General features: G+C 30.1%; 1 protein-coding gene across 3 annotated transcripts; it reads right to left on the bottom strand.

Annotated features, from left to right (window-relative positions):
- Positions 1-14,815: 14,815 nt before the first annotated feature.
- LOC107031674 (transcription factor EMB1444) lies at positions 14,816-22,958 on the bottom strand. Of its 3 annotated transcripts, none has more exons than XM_015233116.2 (11): positions 22,052-22,952; positions 21,125-21,286; positions 20,721-20,805; positions 20,262-20,303; positions 18,929-18,988; positions 18,469-18,585; positions 17,224-18,390; positions 17,038-17,139; positions 16,169-16,309; positions 15,940-16,062; positions 14,816-15,343 (listed from the first exon to the last, which is right to left on the bottom strand). In XM_015233116.2, the coding sequence occupies exons 1-11, from the start codon at positions 22,144-22,146 to the stop codon at positions 15,269-15,271; spliced, it is 2,169 nt and encodes a 722-aa protein (XP_015088602.1). In that variant the 5' UTR covers positions 22,147-22,952; the 3' UTR covers positions 14,816-15,268. The 3 variants fall into 3 exon arrangements, with proteins under 3 accessions (XP_015088602.1, XP_015088600.1, XP_015088603.1); XM_015233114.2 differs by having other exon boundaries at positions 14,816-15,349; positions 22,052-22,950; XM_015233117.2 differs by lacking the exons at positions 14,816-15,343; positions 15,940-16,062 and having other exon boundaries at positions 16,175-16,309; positions 17,058-17,139; positions 22,052-22,958.
- Positions 22,959-27,510: the final 4,552 nt, after the last annotated feature.

Here is a 27,510-nt window from a genome sequence, read left to right on the forward strand (position 1 = left end):
GTAATTTAAAAGAAATGATGAATATTTATGTGGCTACAAATCATTTTATTAAGAATAAAATGAATATTTTAAAGTTAAATTACTATTCAATATAAAAGTGTATCATTCATTTTAGAACAAATTAGAATGGAAAGTGAGTTATATAAATTAAAAGAGACGGAGTATATATAATTGTTTGATTCTTAAAATTTACTACCTTGATTACTTTGAGTGAGTTGAGTTAAGTATTCATTAAATAGTCATTCATCTAATTGTTTAAACTTAAAATTATTCAGTTAATTATATAATATATGTGTAATTATATAATTAATATATAATCTATATATATTAATTAGAAAAAGAAAATAGTAAAATCTCATTTTTTTTAATTATATATGAGTGAAAGGGATTTTGGTCTATCTCACTAGGCCTCTACTTTTAATATCCATTTCCATCATTCTTCATCTTTAGCAACTACTAATTATTTTACTAACCAAATGCCGGAAGGCACACTTATATTGTTACTATAAGATATATATAAGTAACATATGTGGAATTGGAAAAAAAATATATAATATGATTAACTTTATTACCATCGTAAAGTGATTAAAGTATCGAGCACACAACGAATATACTTTCTCCATTCACTTTTACATGTTACTGTTTGACTTGATACATTTATTAAAATTCTTTTTTTATATATAAATATGTTATGACATTATCTTCCATTAAATAATGTCTTCGAAAATAATTTTGAAAATGAGTATTTAATATTGAAGATAAAACATTAAAAAGAAATTATTATTTTTTTATATGTCATAAGTGACAAAAAATAAATTTAATTCAGATTTAAGTAACAACAAAAATGAACGGAGAGTAGATTCTGAATATATTCAAGTCTAGCTAGCCATATAAACAATTTTCATTTGATTTTCGATAGCTAGAACCTATAATATGGACTTTAATTATATGTGCTTAGTGCCAAAGCCACATTTTTCTTATATTGTTCATATTTTATCAAAGTATTGAATGATGATCTTCGTATGATCATTTTGTATTATCAGTTGGTTTTTCTTGTTTTGATATTTTTCATAGTTTTGGTATATTGTCATTTGTGACTTGGGGGATGGTTGACTCAATTATCGAGGTGATTGGATGTGTTCTAAAGAAATATTTTTAATTTTTAAAAAATTTGATCAACGAGCTTAGATTTGAATGTTGAATATTTGTAAGGCCTGAAAGGTAATTTTTTTTTACTTAATTGAGTGATTTGTACAGATGCAGAGGCACTCAAGGGGGATTTGAGTCGTTAAATGGAATTTTAGCATTGTGGAAAGTTAGGTTTGACCACCATTAATTTTTGGTCAAAGAAAATCCCAAAATAATGATTTGATTAATTTAATTTGTTTAAAATGTGTGTTTTGATCAATTCAAACTATTAATTTGTGTTCGAAATGATCTGAACAAATTCTTAGGGTCTATTTTGATAATTTTTTCATGTTTGATTTTGCTGATTTTGTTGTGTTATCGTGCTGATGTCTCTTTCATCGCGTTGACAAAGAGTAATATTATTTTGATTTTGGGAGCTAGAGAGTTTTGTTTTGAAATTGTTGAAGCAACTTAGAGAATTTTTTTATAGGTTTAAGATTCTAACTTTCTACTTTGGATTTTTTTATTGTTTATTTATTGATTGTTTTGTTGTTTATCGTGTATTGATAATGAAATTTAATGATTTTTCTCTTAAAAGTTAAGAATTCATTATTTGTTATTTTGAGGGTCGATTCAAACCACATCTTTTACGAAATTTTAGATTTGAATTACTTCTCTTATGGATAAATTGATTTTGAGTGAAAACTTTAGTTATGATTTTGAAAATTAATATATATATATATATATATATATATTTAAAATGTAAAAATCTGGATCAAAACTCGTACGCCCACTTGAAGTATGACTTCCATTGATTGAAAGCTTTTCGAGATGGGTCGAAAGTATTTTCATCCTCTTTTGTAATATCATCACACTATTATTGCTTTTTTTTTTTAATGAAAAAAAACCCTATTCATTCTTTTCTATAATTTTTTGCTTTGAAAAGGAGTATGATCTATCATAATTTACTTTTCTTTTGTAACCTCATTATCATTTACATGTAGTCTAAAATAACAAAATTTTCAATTAACGAGAATCACAATTAAAATACTAAAAAACTTGCAAAGAAGTGATAGAAGTTATAAATATTCACGCCAAACATTAGTTTTACAATATTATATTTTCTTAACGACATGCTATAGTTTAATTCCAAATCTAGCACTAATATTTTCCCCCACAAAGTATAACACTACACTACTTCAAGAACCCAAAAAAGTGCATGTCACACCTAAAGCAATCGACTTGACATCAAGTTTAAAAGCAAAACTTAATTTAATATAAGATTGATGAGTAGGCTAATCTATGGTTTGGTTTTTTTTTAGGTGGGATTTGTTCTACATACATTATTAGTACAAAAAAAACTAATCCCAATATATATTTTGATAAAAAAATTATTTACTTATCATTTTTTAACATGATAAATTTATATTTACTGTAGTAAGTAATAAAGTTACTTAATATTATTTTTTAAGTGATCTGATAATATCGAACTTGTGTATGGAGTGGCCTTTCTGGCTGGCATATATCTAATTGCTTATATGAACGGCTTACTTTAATTTGTTTCATTATATATAGTTTGTGTACTTGTTGGCCACTTGTATAATTAAGCATGAAGAGGAAAGAGTGATTTTTGCAGACAAGAAGACATGTAAACCAATGGCAAGATAATAAATTATTTAATTCATTCTTTTTAAGCAATAATGCAGGATTCATTCAACTAATCACAACTTCACAACCAATATTACAAATTTATCTATCTTGTACAGAGTTTTAATTGGTGTACGTACATATCTTCCATATTTATTATAAATAAATAAAATAAAATACACGTATGTTGTCCTTTTGGCATTCCAAAGGCACTTTCTGAATTAGACCATTTCAATGTGGAAGTACTATTTGGATTATAAACACCTTAATAATTAACTAACAAATTTCATTGAGTCAAATAAACTTGAGTGAGTGCATTTGTGTTAATGGACATTCGATTTTATTTTGTGATTTGAAATTTTTTTGAGATGAAATCAGTAGAAATTTATGCGATTTCATCTTATGATTTCAATTCAAAATGATTGATTTGAAAATTTCATATCATGACACAAATATTGATTCATAAATTTACATTTAGTAAAAAAAAAAATTCATTATTTTATATTTACATAATTTTTTGTGAGAATACCAAAGAAATGATGAAATTTCACGGAATATGAACATGATAGTATAGAGTGGTACACTACCACTCATGTTTAATTTTACCGTTTTACTACGCTAAAATTTAATCACTAAGAGATGTATTATTTTTTAGAATAATTTTATGATAGTGTATTATACTTTTGTTATGAACTTCTATTTATGATTTTTTTTATGAAGATGAGCAAAAATACAACTTAAAAAAATTAAATTACATGTTCAAATAAAATCTCAATTATATCTCAAACGATTTTATCTCATGTATATACACGGGTTCATAGTTTTCCATGTGTACTAATTATGTTTTTAAAAAGGATCCTTTTTAGTCTGTAAAAACAATATAACTTTTTTATATTTATACTAATTTAATTTTCTCGTATATTCTTAATATACTTTGTATTTCGTGTTCAGTTAAATAATATTACATAAATTAATTTGAAGTAATTTTAAGAGGTATGGATGAGAAGGACGCACGAGGAGAAGAATATATTGAGAGGATGAAAACATAAACAAGTGCCACATTCATTAATCTCCCCGAAAATAATAGATTCAATCATTTACTTACTAGGAACAGAGTCTGATCCCATTCATTTTGTTCTATATAATATCATTCTTTAATTATTCCTTTGCCATGTGACTGAGTGATTGTGTCACTTATCTTATAGGATGATATAAAGGATATTATATTCATATTTGATTGGCTTTAGTAGTTTGAAAAGTATTTTAATAGACTTTTTTCTTCTCTAATTCAAGAAAAATGATATTTTTTAAAATTTCCGTTCAAGTTCACCATTACCTGGCTCTCGAATTCCAAACTCTCGACTTACCACCTTGTCACTAGACCTGCCCTGCCCTCGATACCCCACCCCACTCCCACCTTCTGCTCAGGCCCACAAGTCTTTGGCCTTGACCACTACCTAACTCAGGTTACAATTTTGATACGATCCTAATAGAAGAGTTGACCTTGCACCAATTCAAAACTCGACCATGACCTCGTACCAGGATCAAACCCTGATCCAGGACTTGACTCTCACCTCGAACCAAGACCTGGACTAACCTCGACACCTACCCCAACTCGGGAGTCACCCACGACCCTAACTCTAATGTGGTCCCAGTTATAATCGTGACGCCCTCTCCAACTCGAGGTTCGACCTCGATCCTGACCCTAATGCAAGATCCAACGTCGATCCTAATGTAGGACCTCACCTCGAGAAAGAACTACCCCCGTCAAACCCTAACTCAACCCCCACTCTGACCAAACATAGAACTCGTCAACACGGCCCCGAGTCAAGGTCAAGTCTCGGGTCAAAGTCGGATCCCAAGTCGAGGTCAAGGTTAGGTTCTAGCTTGGGTTCTAGTCTCCAATCAGGTTTTGGGGTTTGGTCTTGTTCAGTCAAGGCTAAATTAGGTTATCCAGTTGGGATTATTATCTCGGTCTCGAGTTAGGATCAAGGAGGAGTCGGGTCTTAGATCTAGGTCTGGTCAAGAGATCAAATTCAAGGTCGGGATTGAATCTCTTTTCGTCTTTACCTGGTCATGGGTCTCGGGTCGAGACTTCAATCAAGGTCATATTTCAAATCTCGGGTCGGATCGAGGGCCAAATTCTGAATTGGGGTCCTGTCCTGCATCGCCGACAGAAATTCAGCTCCATGGTAAACGTAGCCGGTTGGGGGGCAATTCCGATTCATAATATTTGCCTAAATTATACCTAAATGTTTCCGAACGATATTTTCTCCTTACTAATCAAACATAACAAAAAAATCTAAAATAATATATCCTTGTAAAACATTTTTCGTAGAAAATATTTTTTTTTCCTACCAAATACACCCATAGTCTTCTAAGATATTTTATATAGGTGATGGTTAGAAAAATAATTGTAAATTTAAGTGGTTTACATGTTCAAATTCCGTACAGTCACCAACTCATACAATATATGTATGTTATAGAGGACAGAAAGACATTCGAATCAAATATAAATTCATTTGGTCTTTCATCTTTAATCTCTTTTTAATTTCCACACTAATCAGCTCCAGGTGTTTCAATATTTCTTCAACCTTTTTCTAACTCCCTGGAGATTCTTCATATCTAAAGATGCTTCTAATTTCATTATTTTAATTATATCTCTAATGTAATTATTATTATTATTATTATTATTCTCTTTCCCACGCTAAAATGTCTTTATATAATAATTCACTAACTTGTAACTACACTATATATAATCATTTATTCTCTTTCCCACACTAACTTGTCTCTCTATATTCATTAACTACACAATAAAATCCAATAATTTGGTGAAAATCATTAGTGTCAGTGGCTTTATTAATGAATTTTTATATTTATTTTTGATTGGGTGTATTTTGAAATATAATTGACGAGGACAAACTTTAGAAGGTAATCCTTTCATCCACTCTTAACGGTAAGTAGTTGGACTTGACACACCTATTAAGAAAATGATAATTGACATGGTTATTTTTACCACAATTTCCTTATTGATTGACGTTTTACTCTCTTGACCAAGTCATTATAAGAACATATATTAGATCTTGAAAAATAATTTAGAAATGAAGTATTTAATATATTCAGTCATCTTTTTTTTTTATAACTTTTTAAATTTTGTATAAATGTGTAGTTTTCAAATTTTTTATGATATAATTTATATAACTATTTAAAGTTCATATATTTATGTTTATATTAAATCGTTATTTCGAGTTTTATCATAATTGTATAATCCATGAGTTTGTATTACTCATACACAAAAAAACGCGAATTATATAGATGTACCCGCAAATTATACAAATTATTGCCCCTTCTCGCTTGCCTCTCCTTCTCCCAATCTTGCTCGTCAGATGTACAAATACATATGTATAAACATTAAATATATACAATTTTGACAGAAATTCATACATAATTCGCCTCTCTCCACTCTCTACCCTCTTTCACTTGCCTCTCTCCTCCTCCTCCCAGTCTCGTTCGTCAGTCTCATCTCTATAACATGTAGTTTAGGATCGTAACTTGCGAACTATAGTTATAAAACATAATTAAACTATTTTTGAGTGACTACATATGAAAATTTCTCAATATATTTTTATATTCAAAACATAAACTCGAGACGTCTAATTAAAAGAGAAGCAACCTCATCCACTACACCAACAAGACATTAAACTAGACATGGACGTTGTTTGAGTTGAGCAATTGTACACTTTGAAAACATTGAACTCTGCGTCTTCCATGAAAACAAGGGAGGAAAACAACAAAAGTGGGACTATCCATACTGTGGAATTTTTTGACATTTGCAAAGTTTGGTCTTTAAGTATCCTCCTTCTATGAATATAGGTTTAATATGTCATTAACATATTAGGAAAAAATTAATGTTTTATGATCCCAAAGGTTTCCGATAAGAAAGATTTTTTTTTTTGGATAATTAATTAATCAATAATTGATTCTTGAAACCACCAATTTGAAGTTGAATATGTAGAACTCATTCTAAATTTAACAACGATAATACTCCCTCCGTTCACTATTAATGTTTATCATGATTTCTATTTTTAGAGTCAAATTATAAGAACTTTGACTAACATTTTAATATGTATTTTTTCATCATATTGATATGTAAAAAATTGCAATTTATAGTACTTTTCATATAATTTTTGAATCTCAAAATTTTTTTGCTTAAAATAACGAATTAATATAATCTAATTTAACTTTAAAAATTAGTCAAATTAACTTGCGAAAAACGCAACATGACAAACAAAAGTAAACGGAGGGAGTAGAAAAGAAGAAATTCTAGTATAATAAAAAATGTCATACTTAAATGACAAAAATCTCAAGTTAATTTTATTAACACTAAATATTTTTTTTATTATAGCGTAAGAAAGAAATCTGACACAATTTATATAAAAAGCGTTAGACAAGTCTACGATGTACAATTTGATGCATAGAGTGTAAATCTCACAAGTTTTACACATGAATTTCAAAGCATTTTGTCAATATCCCACCCTAGGACGAATCCAAAATTATCTTTTAAAACACGATGACAAATAATACAATTATTAAAAAATAATTACAAAAAAAAAAAAAAGTTGGAGATCCAAAGTTAGTGATTAGAGGACTCCACCATCCTATCAAGAATTCACAAAACACTACTTTATAGTCCACTTGGGGCCAACTACGTTATCGGCACCCCAAAATGACAAATTAGTGTTCGTTTTTCCTCTTTTTATTCTTTTTATCTGTTTTTTTCCGCAAAGTTTATATACACTGAATATTTTTTCCGTTTTAATTTATACAATATCTTGGATTTTAGAGAGTCAGTTAAATTTTATTTGAACACTTGTTCTGCTTCAATTTATGTGATGCCATTGACTTTAGAGTGATCTTTTGTATTTTTAATTGTAATTTTTCGTAATTTATAACATTAGTTTACATATTTCTTTCAAATATATAAATTTATTTCAAAAAAATAAATTCAAAGCTTCGTTATATTATATTATTTTTTACTTATACTATACCTAATAAGATAATTTGGGATTAATTTTGGAACTAGTCTTTTTATTTCGAATTATCTTCGTTTCATAAGTTAATGTTCAAAATAGTTCTCATAATCGATTAAAAGAAAAGTCGTGGTAGAATAGGGTCGGCTTTACTATTCTGCTATCAATATTTTTAACCATAGCGGATCAGATTTTAAAAACGTGAAATTTATAACTATCTCATAAAGATATTGAGACCATAGCTTACGACACGAAAGTAAAGTATCAAAATAGTCCCTCTTCTTTGGGCTAAGGCTCAAAGTGATCCTTGAGTTTTCACATAGAGCACTAATAGTTCCTCTTGTTTGCAATATTGGTACATTTTTGGCCCTCCTCCAAAATTTTACCTATTTTTTTGCATTGATTTTATCCATAACCTATGTATGGGATGTTCAATAGTCATTTTATATATTTAGTATAAATAACAACTCCATATCAAAGAATGAGAGAATTAAAACACTTTGTTTTGTTTAGTAGAAATCGTATTGCAGGTAAAGTCGAGAGGTTCATCACGATAATTTCACGTGCAATAGTACAATTTTTCTTTTCCTGCAAATTCATATGTTAAAATGTTCTTAGTTTAGCTGCAGTAATATTTCTCGTGAACAGAAAAATGTATTTTTCTTATCATTTCTCTCAGATAAAGTTATTATTTCTATTAAATATATTAAAAGACGATTGGACATTCCTTATATAAAATTTTGGACAAAATTAATGTTAAAAAATAGGCAAAATTTTAGGAGGACCAAAAGTGCATCGATATTGCAAACATGAGGAACTATTAGTGCTCCGTATAAAAATTCAAGGATCACTTTGAATCTTAACCCAAAGACGAAGAAATTTTACAAATTCAAATTTTGCCTTCTTTGGAAAGGCAACAAATGTAACTCTTACAATTTTGATATAGAAAATATTTTCTTTGTAAATATGAAAATATTAATGAGAGAGACTTGACCCAACATGTTTCCTTAAGGTTACGTAGATACAATTTTTGGTGTTTATTAATAGTTTTTTTTAAGGATATATCATATTTTAGGCAAATTTATTTTCGACAAAAATAAATAAATAAATAAAGTGTTGGAGAATGATACTGACTTATGTCTTATTCCAAGACTGGTCAAGCAGACACAGAACTTGCACGTGGGACCATCGCACGTGTACAATATATTCTACAAGAATTTTTAAATTTTCCTATTTATTTCTACATCTCAATCTAGTATATTTTTTGACCAATAAAAAAAAGATATTATTGAACCCTACATAATTAAGTTTTTTCTTCTAGATCTCAATCTAGTATTTAATTAATTAGATGCTAGTTGCTCTTTCATTTTCCATAATTAATTTATTCACATTTTTTTAACAATTCAATAATTGAAAGAGCTAAGTTTGAATTTCGAATATGATAAAATTTTTAGAGTGTTTCAAGATTTGTTTTGGAGATACATAGTCGAGTGTGGTTGTCTACAAATATTTAAAGCCATATTGGTGAACACTTGTACATACTTTATACACGTTTATACAAGATAAATAAATTGCTTATATATATATGTGTATAAATATTGTATAATAATATATAAAAAATGTGTAAACATTGTTGTAAATAAAAACTATTAGCATTGCTTGATGTAAATTAATAAAAAAAAAAAAATATGACTGCATGAGTGAAATGTTGTTTGTTGGGTTACCCCCTATTAATAATACATTCTCTCTGTTCCGTTTTACTTATTCATCATTTTTAAAATAGATTTTAATATTTATTTGTCACGCATTTAATATATTAAATTTTTTTATATATATTTTTACTCTTAGCATTAATTACTCTTTTTCAAATTATTTTTCTATACAAAATACTCTCAAACAACAATTAATACAAATATCATATCAATCATTGATTTTTAAAAGACGTCCAGAGTTCAAATATATTAAATATATGAAGTAAAAGTGCCGCTCGTGAATAATCTTGAAAAATTGGAGAAGACTAATTAGTTTAGAAATATTATGGAAGTTTTCAATGGGTCACACCGACAAGGAAAAAAAGTTTATGAATTGTTAGGAAAAATATAGAGTTCCTAACGATTAAGAGACAAAATTAGGGAACTTCATTTTCATAAAAACAATTAATTATAAAGTATATATAATGTCAAATTCACCAATATTAATATGTTTACGTTAAGGTGTAGTTTGAACAGCAGGCAGTTATTCAAAGTCCAAATCCTTAATATAAGGACTTTATTTTTAATAAAAATTAAAATTAATGACTTGCGTAATTTATGCTTATATAAACCAAAGGGGTCATTTCAACCTTAAGGTGGTGTATATTTATTTATTTATTGTCTATTTACCGATTCTTTAAAAAAAAATGTTTATGGATAAATTAAACTGGTATAAGAAATTGGAGATGTTATATTTTTAATAGAGTTACAGGTGGATATGATATGACAATCAACAATAATAATAATAATGTATTAGTAATTATATATTAATTAATAATATTGTTGACCAACAACGATTGTGCCATTGAGATGAAGTAGTAACTGATAAGTATTTTGTTATTCTTAATCAAAAGTTTTTGGGTTCGAAATTTTCTGACTTACAAAATCACGTAATAGTGCTTTACCCTTCGGTGTAGAATTTTTCAATGCAAACTCAAATTTAGTCGAATACTAGATACTAAACGGGAAATAAATAAAATAATAATAAATTGTTGGACTGCTTTTGCATTACGACGTAACAAATTAACAAAGTATATAATGCAAAGATATTGTACTATATACTTAAATATTTGTACCTTACGACATGTAACTGTTCTTTTATATATTCTCTTCTTCTAATTTATGTTAACACTCAAAAAAATTAATCTTGAAATTAATTTATTTTAAAGTTTATAGTGTATGCTTAAAATTACATATTTCAAATATCTTTCTTTTTTTAAATTTCTTTTCTAATGAATTTTGGGGTGGCCCAATGTGTAACACCAGTAATCAACTTGCAACTTTGGAGTTACTGATATACACATATTATATACTTAATGATCCTAAATTATAGTCATAATCGATCTCTAAGCTACCAACAAAGATGAGAAGAAAAAATATATTTCATAAATCATGATCGTCATTTTAAAGTTAAAAATAAGAAAAGGAAAATAAAACAAGTCATTACAGATCAATATGACTTACGAAATTATATGAAATTGTCACAAAAAATATACCTGTATAAAATTTCTTGAAATTCCTAATATGCTCCGGGGCCATGCCGACCCAAATATTAATTTAAAGAAATAATAGAAGATTTCTTATTCTTCTTGCTAGATTCTTCTTTCTTTGCTTGTTTTAAATTTTGATAAATATGTCTCATAGAAGAAAAAAAAAGAAAATTATATTTTTGTTTAAGGAAATGTATATCAACTTTATTTGACATCCAAACATGAATAGAAAAGTGTAAACAGGATTGTTTAATGGGCCGGCAAAAGTGCATTTAAATGCTTTCATTTTTTTTAATGGCCCAACCTGTCTTGTCTTGTCTTGTTCATTGTACTTGTAGTTTAATATAAACTACTATATATTATGTCCATCCCACACGAATGGATATATGCATTATTATAGCACTAAGAATAAGTGTTTTGTATAGTATTTTTGTCAAGCAAAAGCTAGATATGATTCCAGACAGGTCCATTATTTTTTGTTAATAAACTAAATTCTTAATGATTTCTACTTTTATGGCACAAATATATTAGATGGACAACTTTCACATATAGCAAATAAAAAATTCATATTTGTATGCTATAGCAAAGTTTGCGTAATTGCGCTCCATAGCAAACATAGAAACTGTATAATTCGCTATACATATACAGTTGAAGCGAATTGTATAAACGAAGTGTATAAAACGAGAAAGAGAAAGACACTTGGGCAGAGAATTGACTAAACGAAGTGTTTAAACGAATTGTATGATTATAAGTGTATAGAACGATTATATACAATTTGAATTTGTATAAAATGAGAAAGAGAAAGATAAAAGAGACTTGGACAGGGAATATACAATTGAATCGAATTGTACAAAATGAGAAAGAGAGAAATTGGATACAATTTGAAAATTGTATAAAACGAGAAAGAGAGAAAGGCAAAAGACACTGGGTAGGGGAGTATTTTTATTGTATAATTATAAGTGTATAGGACGAAAATATATGTACTTGCATGTGTATATACAATTTTCTCACGCTTTATACAAACAGAAACGCAATTTATACATTTCGCTTCTGTTTGTATAAGTGAGAAGGGCGAGGGTGGCGAGCGAGATTAGGGAGAGTGGCGAGCAAGATCTGGAAGAGGGGAGAGAGGGGAACAAAAACATATGTATTTATACAATTTTCTCTGCTTTATACAATTAGAAATAATTTTTATACACTTGTGTTTGTATAAAAAGTGAGGAAGTGAGCGAGAGATTGGAGGAGAGTGGCGAGCGAGATATTTGGGAGAGAGGCGCCTGACAATTTTTTGCAAACATTTTCTATGGAGCCAATTAAATCAAACCCTAGCTGCTCCATTTATTTTAGGTTATTAGTTTGCTATTATATACAATTTTCCCATATTAGAATAAAATATGGGTTGGACTTCCACGGTCTTAGTTGTTAGTCCGAGTTAGTTTACTTGGAGGTCCATTCTTGCCTTAGGCCCAATACTCAAATGCGAAAATATTAGGGTAGCCTATAGAAATTTCGTTATAGTTTAGGAGCTAATTACTAATATTCATATTAGTATGCAATAGAATGAATCTTACTAGATTTTGGACTTTGGATACAAGTATATGGTGTGTATACATGTATCTTAGATGTATTGAGTCAAAATTAGGTGTAATTTATCCTGAATACATTGTATTTAAGTTGTCTCACATGTATATGACTCTCTCGCTCGCCTCTCTTATCACACTTACCACTCTCCTGCCTCTCTCCTTGTATCTGGTATCCGAAAAACATGTGTCTCGCTTGCCTTCTCCCTATTTGAGGGAGTATATTAGCAAAAATGCATATATCTAATTATATCTTAACTTGAAATTTGGTATGAGATTATTAATTAGTGAGACAATGTTTAATTATTTTAAATTATAGAAAGGATTAAAAAATATGATCAAGAATATTTGACTAATTGGGTAGTTTTTCCAAAAAGTTAAGGAAGAAGATTAGAGGTGTTTTTGACAAGATTGAAGTCAAAACTCACACTTGGGAAAATGCGACTGCAATATATGTATATCATTATTATATATCATGTATATCATATAAGTATTTGGTGTGGATATACATGATAAACAGATATACACGGATATGTATGAGGGTACTAGTTCTCGGAACGTGCATCGCACGTTTGTCCCCTAATTGATATTAGAAAATTTTAATTTATATAGCTAAGTTCAAATCTAAGTCCTTTCATATGTAAGTTTAACATAAGAATTTAACTTTGCACAAAGTATAACATGAAAATCTTGTGTTAGATGTTGGAGGTCTGATATATTAAATACTTCATGAAAAATGAACATTTATTTTATCAGAGGAATTACTATATTTTAATTATTAAACATAAGTTTTAATAATCAAAAAAGAAATTGTCTATAAAAAAGATACGTATAAAGAAAAATATTACAAAATGTTTGGGCCGTATACCATCAAATTTATAGAAAAAATTAAAATTTCAAACGAAAAAAAGAATAAATAAAGACATGACATCCATAAAAAAAGACATCACATTTAAATATATAGACAAAAATATTTTCATACTGATTGAATTACATTTTGTTAAAAGTAGACTTATTCTAGACAAAACATGACTTACTCTAGACGAAACATATCATATGCATAAAAAACTATAATCATATATAATAATAAATAAGACAAACAGAAAAGAAGGCATGAATATGTTAAGAATAAAGATAAACTGTATTTCTTGATATATATATATATATATATATATAAGTGAATTCTAAAATAATATTATTCAATGTATCATTTAGTCATTTTTTACTATACATTATTTTTTATTTTATTTTTACTTTTGCACTTATTTTGTACCTCTCTATAACAGTTAAGTACATGAATTTTTTGGACATTTGAGATTACATATAAAAAGGAAAAAGTACAAATATGTGGGTTTAAAAAAATAAATGATTATCAAACAATGAAAAATACATAATTATTATTCTATGGGATTTAGCATGTTTACCCTCAAAATAATTAATGATAAATACAAAAAATGTAATTAGCTTTACTATATATATCTTAAAATAGAAGAAAGGATGAATACAAAAATACAATAATCAACTACAAAGTTATATTTAAAAACTCAAAACGATGGAGATGTGAAAAATAAATATTTACTTACAACTTCATGTTGGAGTATATTCATCTTGTAACTATCATAGTTTACATATTTCTCAACAAAAAGAAGATGAATATGTATGAAATTTTAAAGGATACAAATAAATAAAATAGTAAGAATTCTTATAATTACAAACTGGTAATGAAAATTTTACAAGGGATGTAGACTAACCTACTCTAGTATGCAAGATGATTACAAACTTGAATAAAATAAGGAATATATATAATGTGGTGTGAGTGTGTTTGATAGACTCTTCATTACCCCCACTTATCTTAGAAATTAAAGTTGAAAGGTTATTAGACTCTTCAATATCTACATTTAATTAGTACATGAATATATGATGCATTAAGATCTTATTTGATGCATGAATTTAAATATAACTTTTACTTAATATTTAATTAATTAAATAGATATTAATATTAATTTATTTTAGAGGTAAAATAAGGGTAAAATGGTAATTCAACTTTGAGGTTAGAAGCTTCCCACTTATAATAATATATGATAAAGTAGCATAATAAGAAGTCCAAAACCCTTGATTTGGACTTGTTAGAGCATTGCTTTGTTTATTAACATAGTAAAATATCAAATTGAGTTCTGTAATTCAGCAGGCATCTCAGAAATAACTAATAAGTCATATATGTTGAAGATCAATCAATGATGTACAAGCTAAAATCTGGAAAACAATCACACTGAAAAAAGCTATATGATGAAGAGCATAACCCTTTTTGTTTTTTTACTGTCCATCATCTTGAGGGATCAATACTGATTCATCACTTACCCTCGTTGTGTCTCGAACCTCTAATCTACTAGTTTGACGTGGAGGATCTCTACGAGAAAGCCTCACCTCGTCAAGAACATAATGCTTCTCTCATGAGAGCATTTTACACATAAAATACAAGAACATATAAACAAACACACCGGAAGCAAAGAATTTATCGTCCTCACACACTGCTGATATAAATAAAATGAGCAACTTGTTTGTTGAACAGAAAACCTTTGAAACATCAGTATCCTGACCTCGGTCTGACTAGTAAAATGTATGTCTATTCTGACCTTCCAGCTCTACAAGTTGATCTTTGCCTGCAGTAGCTGCATAAGAGACCATAATACATCCATGCGATGCAGGGTTCTATCATTCTGCCCCTAAAGAAAAGGTAATTATATAGATAAGAATCAAGAGTAGCGCAAAATCAAAAATGAATTAGTCGATAAGTTAAATCAGATGGAACCAAAGGGGAAAAGAAAAAAGGAATATGCTAATTCTTGATATTGGCATAACAATCTGCAACCCTTTCTTTTGGTTACTTCCATCATATTGCGGACAAAGTTATCTCCTAAGTCCTATTCGTCTTTCAATTTGGATTTCTTCCTTTTATTCCATAATTGTCTTATTAAAGACAATTATTTAGCAATTACTTAGCATTCTCTTAAAGATAATGATTTATACATTAATGTCATAAGATTACTGGAAATATTTTATAAACACAGTAATTCTTTTCATTTTTCTTTCGTATGATAAAGGACGGACTAGTTGACCCACAATCCAGTACCAACTGTGACCAACAGTCCTTATATATTGATACAACTCCTTTAAGAGACAATGAGGAATCACACAAGAAATAAGTAGATAGTGGATACATCATACACCATTAGTTGATACAATATCTAGCTGAGCGCCAAGATTAATTTCTACTTGGGTTGAGAGAACATCATATAAATAGTCAGGATTGTACCTCAACCACAAAACACATGCGCGTCCTCTCACCATAAGCCTCAGTCAGACCTTTTAAAATTGTAAGACCCAAGCTCCGGATGGCTTCTGCTATGTCAAGGAAATGGCTTCCGTCTTCAAAGATCTGCATTGGACTCACATAAGAATGTTTCATCCCTTACTGTTTAACCAAATAGTCTAACTAAAATTAAAAGGTGCTAGAATTTACAATCAAAATTATCATTACTTACTTCGACAAGCATTTGACCATTCATGCCTAAGTTTTCAACCCTCATCGGACAAACTTTTTGGTTATTTCCAACTTCCACTGCCCAGCTTGAACCAACCTCATGGGAGGAAGATCCACAGATACCCGATTCATTGTCAGCCAGCTGTAACATGTTCAACGCAAAATAAATTAGTGGAAAGAATTTGATAACCATAACCAATAAAACTAGCTACTTCCTCAGCCGATTATAGCCTCAATAGAACCATCAACAGAAGCTTAAACTAAGAAATACATTATAGCACTTCACATACAATAATTTGGGTCTTTCACAGAGCTGCACTTTCAAACGTCATCACACTGAGCACAGTTTTTCTCTGCTAATTATTTCTATAGCAATTACTCCCCAGGTGAGGTCAAATAGAAAATAAAACTAAGAGAATTGAGAAGTCAGCCTTATAGAAGTCCAAGGACCCGCATTTTAAAAATGACCATATCATTTCAACAGTATTTGCTCCACCCTTTCCCATCCCCATGTATAAAATGTCACAAAATATTGATTTTCCTTGAGCTATGATTCACTTCAAACCAGGTAAGCCACCTTGGTGAAATTGCCACAAAACAAAGAACGGAAGAAGATATCCATCAGCAAATATCTGCATTATATTATCTTAGCCCTTCTCCAACTTCCACTTGGGATATATAAAACAGAAGAAAATAAATAAAAGTACGTTAATTACCAAGAATAAACAATCCGTTTTCAGGTTGTGCCTTTCCTTTTCTCAAGGGAAAGGAGGTCTTTGGGCATCATTTTCAGTTACCAGACTTTGACTTAGCATAACAACTTAAACCATGTCAATTGAAACAAATCACTAACTTGCAAGAGAAGCTCACCTTTGACGCAGAGCACTTACTTAGCTTGTCAGCATGCTTGGTTACACTTTGCATGAAGAGCATGTGTTTGATTGTTCGTTCTAGAAGTGAGTCTATACTGCACTGTGGTATCATCCAAAAGTTTCAGCACATCTCAATAAAAAACTAAGCAACTTCAGAAAGAGAAAATTTTGCCCATTAGGTTACCTTCGAACCATTTGGAACAAGATCACGGAGCTCCTTGATGCGATCTTGGATCAATTGTCTATCCCTGGGTCTAGGTCGGCAACTTTCACCAGGTCTAGCTCTCTTTTTATGCATTTTAACGGGTTCAAGTGGCCTCTCAACATGTCCACTACCTCTGCTACAACTGGTTGATGAAAGACCCCTAGAAGACCGAATACTACATGTACCTGATGAGTTGAAGCTGTTCAATGTTTCCCGATCAAATGAATAGCCTGTGGAACTGATTGTGCCAATATCACTGCTACAAGGTTCGGCAGTTATTTCAGTGGTCAAGAGGGAATCAACAGATTTACAGAATGACTTGACACTGCTACAATCATTGTCATGGCGGTTAACATTAGCTATTACTGCTTCCAGAAGATGCTCATTGCCAGTGTTGCTCATTACTAGACTGCTGGTGCCAATACCCTCAAGCATGTCAACAGCCATTTCTTCCCGTTTCCCTGCCTCCCAGTCCTTGGAAGAATTCCCTTTCTGGAAAACTGGCCCTAATGCTTCGTATAGCTCATAGCCAGCACAAAACCTGAAAGGAGTGTGCATCGTGTCATTACACTCAGTCCCAAAACCTAAATTTGTCTCAGCACATTTATCTGCATATGCATTGGGAAGATCCGACAAACCCAACATTCTGTTTCGATCATTGTAAGCTTCAGAAGCAAGACTGTTTCTATTTCGCTGAGGGCATTCAGTGACTTGTCCAGCATCATATGAAACACTTCCAATACTTGCATCACTTCTAAAATTTGGCTCACTTTTATCTACCGAGCCCTTCCCCAAGACTCTCAAGTTGCTAGTTTGCCCTTCAAACTTCAGATCAGTTTCTTCCCACATCTGCCCTTCCTCTTGGTGTTTTATAATGGAACTTTCACAGCTTGCTGGAAGCAGATTTGTAGAGTCATCAGATCCTTGAACTGAAGTCCTGTGAAGTCTTTGGTTATTTACCACTTCAAGTATTTTATTTGGGTAACCTCCAGGTTGCGAGAAGATACAAGAATGATCAACAGATTTTTCAAAAGATGTATATAGAGGAGACCACATATTTCTCCCATCTTCACAAACACTTCTACCTATATTATTTACGCAGTCTTGAAAAATCTCTGAACCTGAGGTTCTTGTCGATATCTCTGACTGGAAAATGTAACAGCATCAGATAAAGGCGTAAATGATCTGTGATAACAGGAATTCGGTGAGCAATAGTCAATTTACCAAGCAAGAATTTTCCATGCTGTGCTGCATCGAACTCCGTAAGCAACTTGTCATCAACTCCTGGAGCTCAGAAAAGACATCTCTAATATGCTTGATCGCCCTCAAATCCTCAGGGATCTAATAGAAAGAAAATAAGATTTGCAGACAAGGCATATCTACTTACTGATAACTGCTGTAGAGATCAATGGTAACATATGATGTTAACTAAGCTACAATTGATACAACCAGTTGGAAATTCATTTCACAAGGTGATGAATTTTAAATGGAACTAATGACACATTGGAGGCAGTCCAATATATAGAGACATGTGAAATTAAACAAATACAGGTCAAGAAGAGATCAGTCACAAAATTCTCATAAACACTATAAAGAAAAAACTGAAGGTGGTTTGAAATAAAATTCTATTTGTCATGCACTTTAACCATTTACAGATCTTAAACAATGAGGTTGATCATCTTACACTATCCAAGGATCCAAGTTGTACAACTCCATGTGGAGCAACAGCAGCAACAACAATGGTCTGCATTCAAGAAAAAATGTTTCTTTGAGGCCCCATATTATGTAGCCAATAAAATTCATACGATAGGAGACGGATAAAATTACAGTTAAGATTGAGAAGTTAAACTATCTTCACAAACTTCACATGTGCAGGTTAGCATCAAGAAGTCAGTTGATTCAAGCCTTGTCATCTCATGCAATGACTGTATTGCCTTGAAGGACTAGCAGCAATGTGAAAACGATCTACTCATCAGTTGTCACATGCATTTCACAAGAATTTTGTGGAAGAAACTCAATAACCTTCCTTAGAACACACAAAAACATGGTTTACTGATTCAAGTAGGATAAAAACTTAGGAGGTATTTAATCTTTTCTTTAATTTGACAGTTTTAATACAAAAAACACAGTTCTTCGGCTTCAATCACATCACTCTGTCAATGCCAGAATGCTAGGAGCTCTCTCTATACACCTTAAGTTTAAATGTAACAGATCATCTACACATCATAGTAATGCACAACCATTTCATCCCCTCCATCTCACTGTATTGACCTTAGATGATTCAGCTGACAGATTTAGAGGAAAGGTTGAATGAAAAATGGTTCAAGTTAGTTGGAACAGTAACTGCAATATTTAAAAGGAGTTATGACAGAAGGAACAGGTATCACTTAATGGGAGTAAAATTTTAATTCAACTTGTATGCTGATTCTACTTGTGTAGGAAGTAAGCTTTGTCATTCTTGGTGGTTGTCAATCATCTTTAGAAATATCAAAATGCCCCGGAATACTCACATATTCTTCGAAATGATAAGTATCAACTCTCACACATTTTTAGTCGCTTAGTTTCTTTATACGCCAAGCATGTTAGTCCCACATCAAGAATTTTTGCACTTCTAACCCTTGCTGGACAATGGGTGATGGACTCTCAAATCAAAAATGTTATTGACATCACAATATTGTAGAGAAAGAACTTTTAACTTTTTCCATGAAGTGCTATGTCAAGAAAAATAACGGGAAGATCAGAAGCTGTTGTGAATAAAATAAGTGAGATATAAGCATCAGAGGTGAAGAATACATCAAACACCAAAATATTATAAATGAAAGAAATTCTACTCGAAAAATAGAATGAAAGATTCTAATAAAAAATAGATGTTCATTGGTGCCCTACTGAGAAACAGAAGTGATGCCAAAATCTTAAACTTCCTGACCATCTCCATATCCATAAATGATGCACATGTATGGAAGACTATATCACCATGAAAAATATTACAACTGAGAGATTAAGATAGTTAGCTTTACCTTAATCCCAGCAGAAAATTGAGCTTGCCACCCATCACAGTGCTGAAAATGAAGAACTCGTAATGAATAACCATGTACACAATATACAATCTACCCTCAAATTTACTATGACATTTTCAATTTTAAGCTGGGTAAGTCAACTTCTCTAAGATGGAATACCTTTCAAGTTAAAATCAATAAGAAGTCTAATGGAACATACTTTTACTCTATCCACCATCCAAATAGTTCAAGAAGTAAGTCCATCACACAGTTTTGGAGGTAGGTGTCACAAAGTAGTTCAGATTGAGAATTCGAGTATAATAGATCTCTCCCAAGCCAATGTACTTATTATTAGAAACTGAAAATCTTTCTATCCGTAACATTCACGTTTGCATAAAGGAAGTATATTGTTGCATCTTAATACCTAAATTCATCAGAAGCATGCTAATTGTACATATATACTAAGAAAAATTGGCTTACTTCAGGCGCCAAGCTGGTGATAGCTGCGACTTTGTTTGCTGAAAGCCATAGATGTTTTCCAGTAATTGCAACCTGCCCAACAATACTGTCCAAGGGAATAGTTAGACATTAAATTACCATAATCCATAAGCCCTATTCGTTCATTTCAGAGAGAAATTATAATCGTAGATTGAATCTAACTGGAACATATTGTCTACAAAGAATTACTGCGTGCGAACTGACTATACTCTCAAGCTTTCTACTAAAGCTTGCATGCTGAAATGAATTAATCTCATGCAGAAACAGATGGAGAATAAAATGCAATTTCTTCAACGGACATATTTATTTGCTGAAGCTTAAACATCATTAGAATTGACAGCATGAGATAAATCATAAACTTGCTTCTGGTCATCTAGATATCATACCCTTCTCCGAGAGAATAAACATGATAGGACATCTTTGCCACAGCTACTCCAAGATAATTGTTGGAATAATGTCCATCATAAAGGTTGCCTGCCGTACTATCAGGCGATTTTTTCTCTGGAAACCCATCGTTATCATAGTAAGCGTCCTCCCAAGTCAACATCCTACAATGAAATCCACATGATGGACAACAGATAAGAGAGGAATGTTGTTCTTTTATAGTCAAAGGTATTAAATAAAGGCCAAGCTATGCCGGATTACCAACCACAACTAAGAAATCTATTCATCTCAAATGGACCTCGTACTTGATAAAATCAAGTTTCAGCAATTATATTATAAAATCAATCTTCTAATAAGATTCACAATCAAGGTCCATTCTTATATAAGTCTCATGAAGGCCTAATCAGATGTTGTTATATCTGTAAAAGAGGGATACCAGAATTTTCTAAAGAGGTTGTCTTCATGTGTTTTTACTCTTTACAAATGCACTAGACTTGTAGGAGATAAAATTCAAAAACCACAAATAATGTTTCTCTATGGTATGGCCAAAATTTCCTGCAAAGGTAGTTTCTAGAGTATGCAATCATTTATTTCTCATTCGAAGGGGAAGCTATTTGTAGCTTTATATCCTGAACCTCCTGCTAAGTGAGAAAAATAGATTTTGCATCTAGATTCCTTATGTGCATTTCGGAGTTTCGAAACATCAGATTAGATTCTTTTTCCTTTAAATGAATATGAAAACACAAGTTGGATAATTCTAGCAATAAATCTGAAAGATAACACCTTTTCATTTTCTGGCTAAGCTAATGGAAATCCATAGAGCAAAGCATGTCATAGAAAAATATAGTTTGTTTCACTTCTACTCAGTTTATAGCAATACCAAAAGAAACAATATCTGAAAACTTGATGAATGAGGCAAAAGAACTCACATTCGAGCTCGATGTGTGAGCTTCCAGAACACAGCATACTTCCAAGGAGTATTGCAACAAAGGCTCCTCAGTGCTTGTTGCAGTTGGCTTGCCATATTCTTCCCTAGTCACCAAAAAATTTAACACACAAATCCCCACCACCAATTCTCAAAACAAAACCCAGTCCTAAACCTCAAATAACCCTAACAATCCCCAATTTTCTTCCCTTATCCCAATACCTAACTTCCTCTATATGATCCTCTGCCTGCCTGCTTCCTTCTCAACCCTGCTCGCCGCTTTATTGGCGGTCCTACTGTTGAAAGAAGCAGCATACCATCATCTTTTTCCATTCTCCCTCTTCCCAGAGCTCAAAAACCCAAACCCCACACCAGGAAAAAAAAAGTCAAAATCTTGATTGAACCAACACAACCAACTAACCCTATTCAGTAATCAGCAACACAAAATGAAACCAAGAATCCAAGAAAAGCAATACCCACAAACAGAATTGTACTATCCATGCATTTTTCCATACCAAACAACAATAATCTTGAACAACAGTATCAACTTGGGAATAAAAATCAAATCTTTATTACCCTATAAAGACCAAGAACAAGAAAACTAACAAAGTAATTCTTAATTTTTCTACAAAATGACAGTAACACCTCAGAAACTTTAAAAAGGAAGAATCTTTAGCTAATTTATCAACAGTAAGCTTTCTGGGATGAGTAGAAACGGCGTTTTAGAGTTAACTTGTGAATTGCAACATTCACCTCCATTACTATTTCAAGATTTTGAATATACTGCTTCTTTGTTTTAAGTTGATAAGCAATATGTATATAATACTAGTAGGAAAAAATGTGTACAGCTGAGCTAATGAATTAGTGATTTTGATTTTGATCTTCTCTTTATATAAAAACAACTAATACTACTAGTCTTAAAAGTGCAATGCTTTTGGATCCAAAATTCACTTTTAGGGACTAGAATATCACTCCCCTACATAAATTGGGTTTTTTTTTATTTTAAGTTGAAAGAATGTAGTACTATAAAATAAGTTTTTTTATCTGGAGTTTGATTCACAAAAGTTATATTTTTTTTATATAAATGTAAAAATCTCATAATTTGTAAAAACTATTGAAACATTTTTTTATATCAAATGAGCAAATTATAATCCATAAATAAGGTATCAAAATATTGAAAGATGTTGCATTAACGAATCATATATTAATATTTTTAAAAAACTAAATTTGTGTTTTTAGAAAGATCTATTGATTCAATAAATCAATAATAATAGTTGTAAAAATAGCATAAATGACACAATTCGTTCTATTAAGTATTAACCATTGAAAGTTATTAGCCTTGAAATTATGAACTTGACTAATGTAGAAAAATTAAATGATTAATTCATATTCATTGGTAAATTTAACTAATCAAAATAAATTAACTTATTTTTGTTTATTGAAAATTTGAGTTCCAGAGAATATTAAATAAGGATACAATGATAAACTTACTTAATTTCTTAAAGGACGCAAAATCTAAAATGATGATATATAAATAGAAGCAAAAGAAGTGTTGCCTTAAGATGTTTATAATTTTCAAGAATAATAAATGGTGTCTTGAATTTTACGATAAATAATTTGAGATAAATATTTTTAGGAGACTACTCCCTTCAAAGATTATTTTTATTCTTTTTCTAATTCCAATTGGTTTTAGCCTTTTATTAATTTGTAGAAGTGATGATTGAAAAAGAATAAGTGAAAAGGGTTAATGAGATAGTCTACTTATATGGCAAACAATATGATGCCAATGCCTATGAAAATGCTACTTATCTTGCCATCAATCTATCCACAAGATATACCTTTGAACTTACCCTCCAACACCCCTTTTCTAAAATGATTTCTACTACTAAAAGTTGTGACATCTACTCACCTCCCATTTCCATTGTCTCCCTATTCTTAATTAAATCTCTTCCTCTATTTTTGTATCTATTTTGTCCTAGTGGAAGTTTAGCTGTTAATTACTAGCCAATCAATCTCTTTCAACCTCACACAAATAGCTTAAAATAAATAACATATATATATATATATATATATATATGGGCAACTTTCACATATAGCAAATAAAAAATTCATATTTATATGTTATAGCAAAGTTTGCATAATTGTGCTCCATAGCAAACATAGAAACTGTATAATTCGCTATACATATACAGTTGAAGCGAATTGTATAAAACGAAGTGTATAAAACGAGAAAGAGAAAGACACTTGGGCAGAGTATTGTACAAACGAAGTGTATAAAACGAATTGTATGATTATAAGTGTATAGAACGATTATATACAATTTGAATTTGTATAAAATGAGAAAGAGAAAGATAAAAGAGACTTGGACAGGGAATATACAATTGAATCGAATTGTACAAAACGAGAAAGAGAGAAATTAGATACAATTTGAATTTGTATAATACGATAAAGAGAGAAAGGCAAAAGAAACTGGGCAGGGGAGTATTTTTACTGTATAATTATAAGTGTATAGGACGAAAATATATGTACTTGCATGTGTATATACAATTATCTCACGCTTTATACAAACAGAAACACAATTTATACATTTTGCTTCTGTTTGTATAAGTGAGAAAGGCGAGGGTTGCGAGAGAGATCTGGAAGAGGGGAGAAAGGGGAACAAAAATGTATGTATTTATACAATTTTCTCTGCTTTATACAAATAGAAACAGTTTTTATACATGCACTTGTGTTTGTATAAAAAGTGAGGAAGCGAGCGAGAGATTGGAGCGATAATGGGAGAGTGGCGAGCGAGATTTTTGAGAGAGAGGCGACTGGCAAATTTTGGCAAACGTTTGCAATGGAGCACAATTAAATCAAACCCTAGCTACTCTATTTATTTTAAGTTATTAGTTTGCTATTATATACAATTATCCATATATATATATATATATATATATATATGGTAAAAAATCAAAGTAACAATACATATTATTTAGTTATTTAGTAATAGTTGAGTGATAAATATGTGTATAAGAGACGCATGTATTGCACTCATTAGTTAATAAATAATTACAAGTGAAATGGACAGTTATAATATTTTTAATTTAAGAATTCTAGGCCTAAAACCTTAATTTTCAACTTTTGTAAACTGTTTCTAGAAGAAACCAATTACCTCTCTTATTGTGTCTTCTTTATGCACCAGCTATACTCACTTGTATCATGGTCGAATCAAGCAAATGTTATGAATACTTAATGGATTTTTGAACTAAAGCAAAAAAAGAGATGTTCTTATCGGAGGATCAAGCCACTCGAACAAAGTTTTAAATTTTATTGATCTTTGATATGAATCTTTTTCCTTTATTTGAGTATGAAAAAACTTCGTTTTTCTTTACTTTACATATTTAAAAAATATTTTTTAAAAAAAAGGGATATTTCTCCCTAGACCTCGACCTTTAATTTTTAGAATTGTATTAGACAAATCATTTTAAGTTCCTTTCAAATATAGAATTGACTTATCCTACTCCATTAAATTTGAGCTAGGTTGAATATATTGATACAACTGATCTAGCTTGAAGTCATACTTTGTGAATATTGCAATATTTATTTTCTTACATCTCCTAGTACTCAAATCAAGTTTTCTTTCATTCTTGCAAGCAATAATTCAATTGATCATAAAGTATACATTTTTCTTACTTTGTATCAACCAATATAAAAAGTTTTATGTTAATCCTATATCTATCTTCCAACACATCCTTATAAAAAGTGCATTATAATGACAATTTCACATGTTGAAAAAGGACTTGCCAAGAGTAGTTTTAATTTATCTACAAGTAATACAGAAAATTTTGATTTCTGATTTAATCAAATAACCATTAAATATATCTTTTTAATAATATAATCAAAAAAGGAAAAAAACTGACCTTAGGTGTGAAATTAAAGAGTAATGCCTGAATACTCACTTAACTCATTTCTCAAGAGAATCCCCACTCTATAGCAAATAAAAAGAACATTATTTCTAGAAATAATGATAACATAAAAGTTTTAGATTTGGAGCATGTTAATATAATATACTGAGTCATACGATTTTCAATACAGATATTAAATACTGAATGAATGAATATATATATATATATATACCGACATAATACAAAGTTCATGTGAATGGTGCCATCAACTTCATAATGTTTTATACTTTCAAACTCCAATAAATACATATAAATTTTCTATGTATTTGTTTAGAGATTCATATGTTAGTAGAATTTTTTTAAAAAAGAATCTAATATTTTCATTTTGTATTAGCTTGAAATGAATTTAAATGTAAGAAAAAATTATTAATACATTCGATATAATTGACCATAATTAACCTTAACTTATTTGAAATTAAAGCACATTTTTTGTTATATTGTCAACTCATGTGTCTCTATTTTTTTATGACACAGTTCAACAATAAAACAAAACATATTTGATTAAGCTTATTATAGTTGTACCACACCAACTAAACACTATAACAAGATTCCTTTTAGCAATGTAATCGAAAGGAGATAATTATCATCAATTTCTAATCATTATTACTATCTCTTTTATCAACTTTTTTTTTTGTGTACATGAATTAGAAGAGTGAAAATAGGTGCAGAGATAAATGACAAAACATGCTTAGGAATTAAATAAAGTTTAGAAATGATTACATGCATAACCATCACTTCTAATTAGCAAAGGGCTGCTATAATTATTTGTCAAAAAATATAAATTTGAAATTTTCATTCAATTGTGTTTTTCAACAACCCCAATACAAGATGTATGTAATTTAGTTCAAATGATGTGCTAGCTCTAAAGTTAAAATATTTGGAAGCTTTTTAAAATTCTGGGGCAATTTTTTTCATGATTAAAAATGATTTTTTTATATAAAAAAATTATTATCAATGAAATGATTTATAGCGATACGAATATCTTAGATTTATTAAACCACTTTTTTTCCTTAAATTCTGTGTCAAGTCAAATTCATGTGCCACATGAATAAGGACGAAAAGCTTTACAAAATTGATTTAGCAGCAATTGATTAATACAATAGTTTTATTTTTGCTAAATATATAATTTTTAGAGGCAATTCACAATTTTTGTAAATGTCTTTAAAACTTATAACGATATTGTATCCAATGACAATTAACTAATGTTGGTAATTAAAAGTGTTATCATTCTTTATTAATGTGTATATTTATTACCGTTAAAAGTTACTTTTATAGCAACGAAGAGAGTACTAAATTATTAGGGGTTATTTTTTATTAATCGATTGATAACAAAATTGATACCATCATTAAGCTTCTAGTGTAAAACTTCATCCTTTTGCTAGATAAAATAAGTGAGTTTTAAAGTAACCAAGAAGGTATTAATTTTTTTCCCTTTATAATTTGAGAAGAGATAAATTTAAGAAAAAAGAGTCTGATATACCCCTCAATTTTGTCATTTGGAGCTGATATACCATTT

Source organism: Solanum pennellii, chromosome 9, assembly GCF_001406875.1.
Source record: "Solanum pennellii chromosome 9, SPENNV200".
Taxonomy (NCBI): domain Eukaryota; kingdom Viridiplantae; phylum Streptophyta; class Magnoliopsida; order Solanales; family Solanaceae; genus Solanum; species Solanum pennellii.

Excerpts from the sequence above, each read along its gene's own strand:
- LOC107031674 (XM_015233114.2), bottom strand. The coding sequence starts at position 22,146 with ATGGCAAGCCAACTGCAACAAGCACTGAGGAGCCTTTGTTGCAATACT. Across the intron at positions 20,806-21,124 it reads GTTTATTCTCTCGGAGAAGG|TATTGTTGGGCAGGTTGCAA; the intron begins GTATGATATCTA and ends TCCCTTGGACAG. Across the intron at positions 18,391-18,468 it reads GCATGGAAAATTCTTGCTTG|TCAGAGATATCGACAAGAAC; the intron begins GTAAATTGACTA and ends TACATTTTCCAG.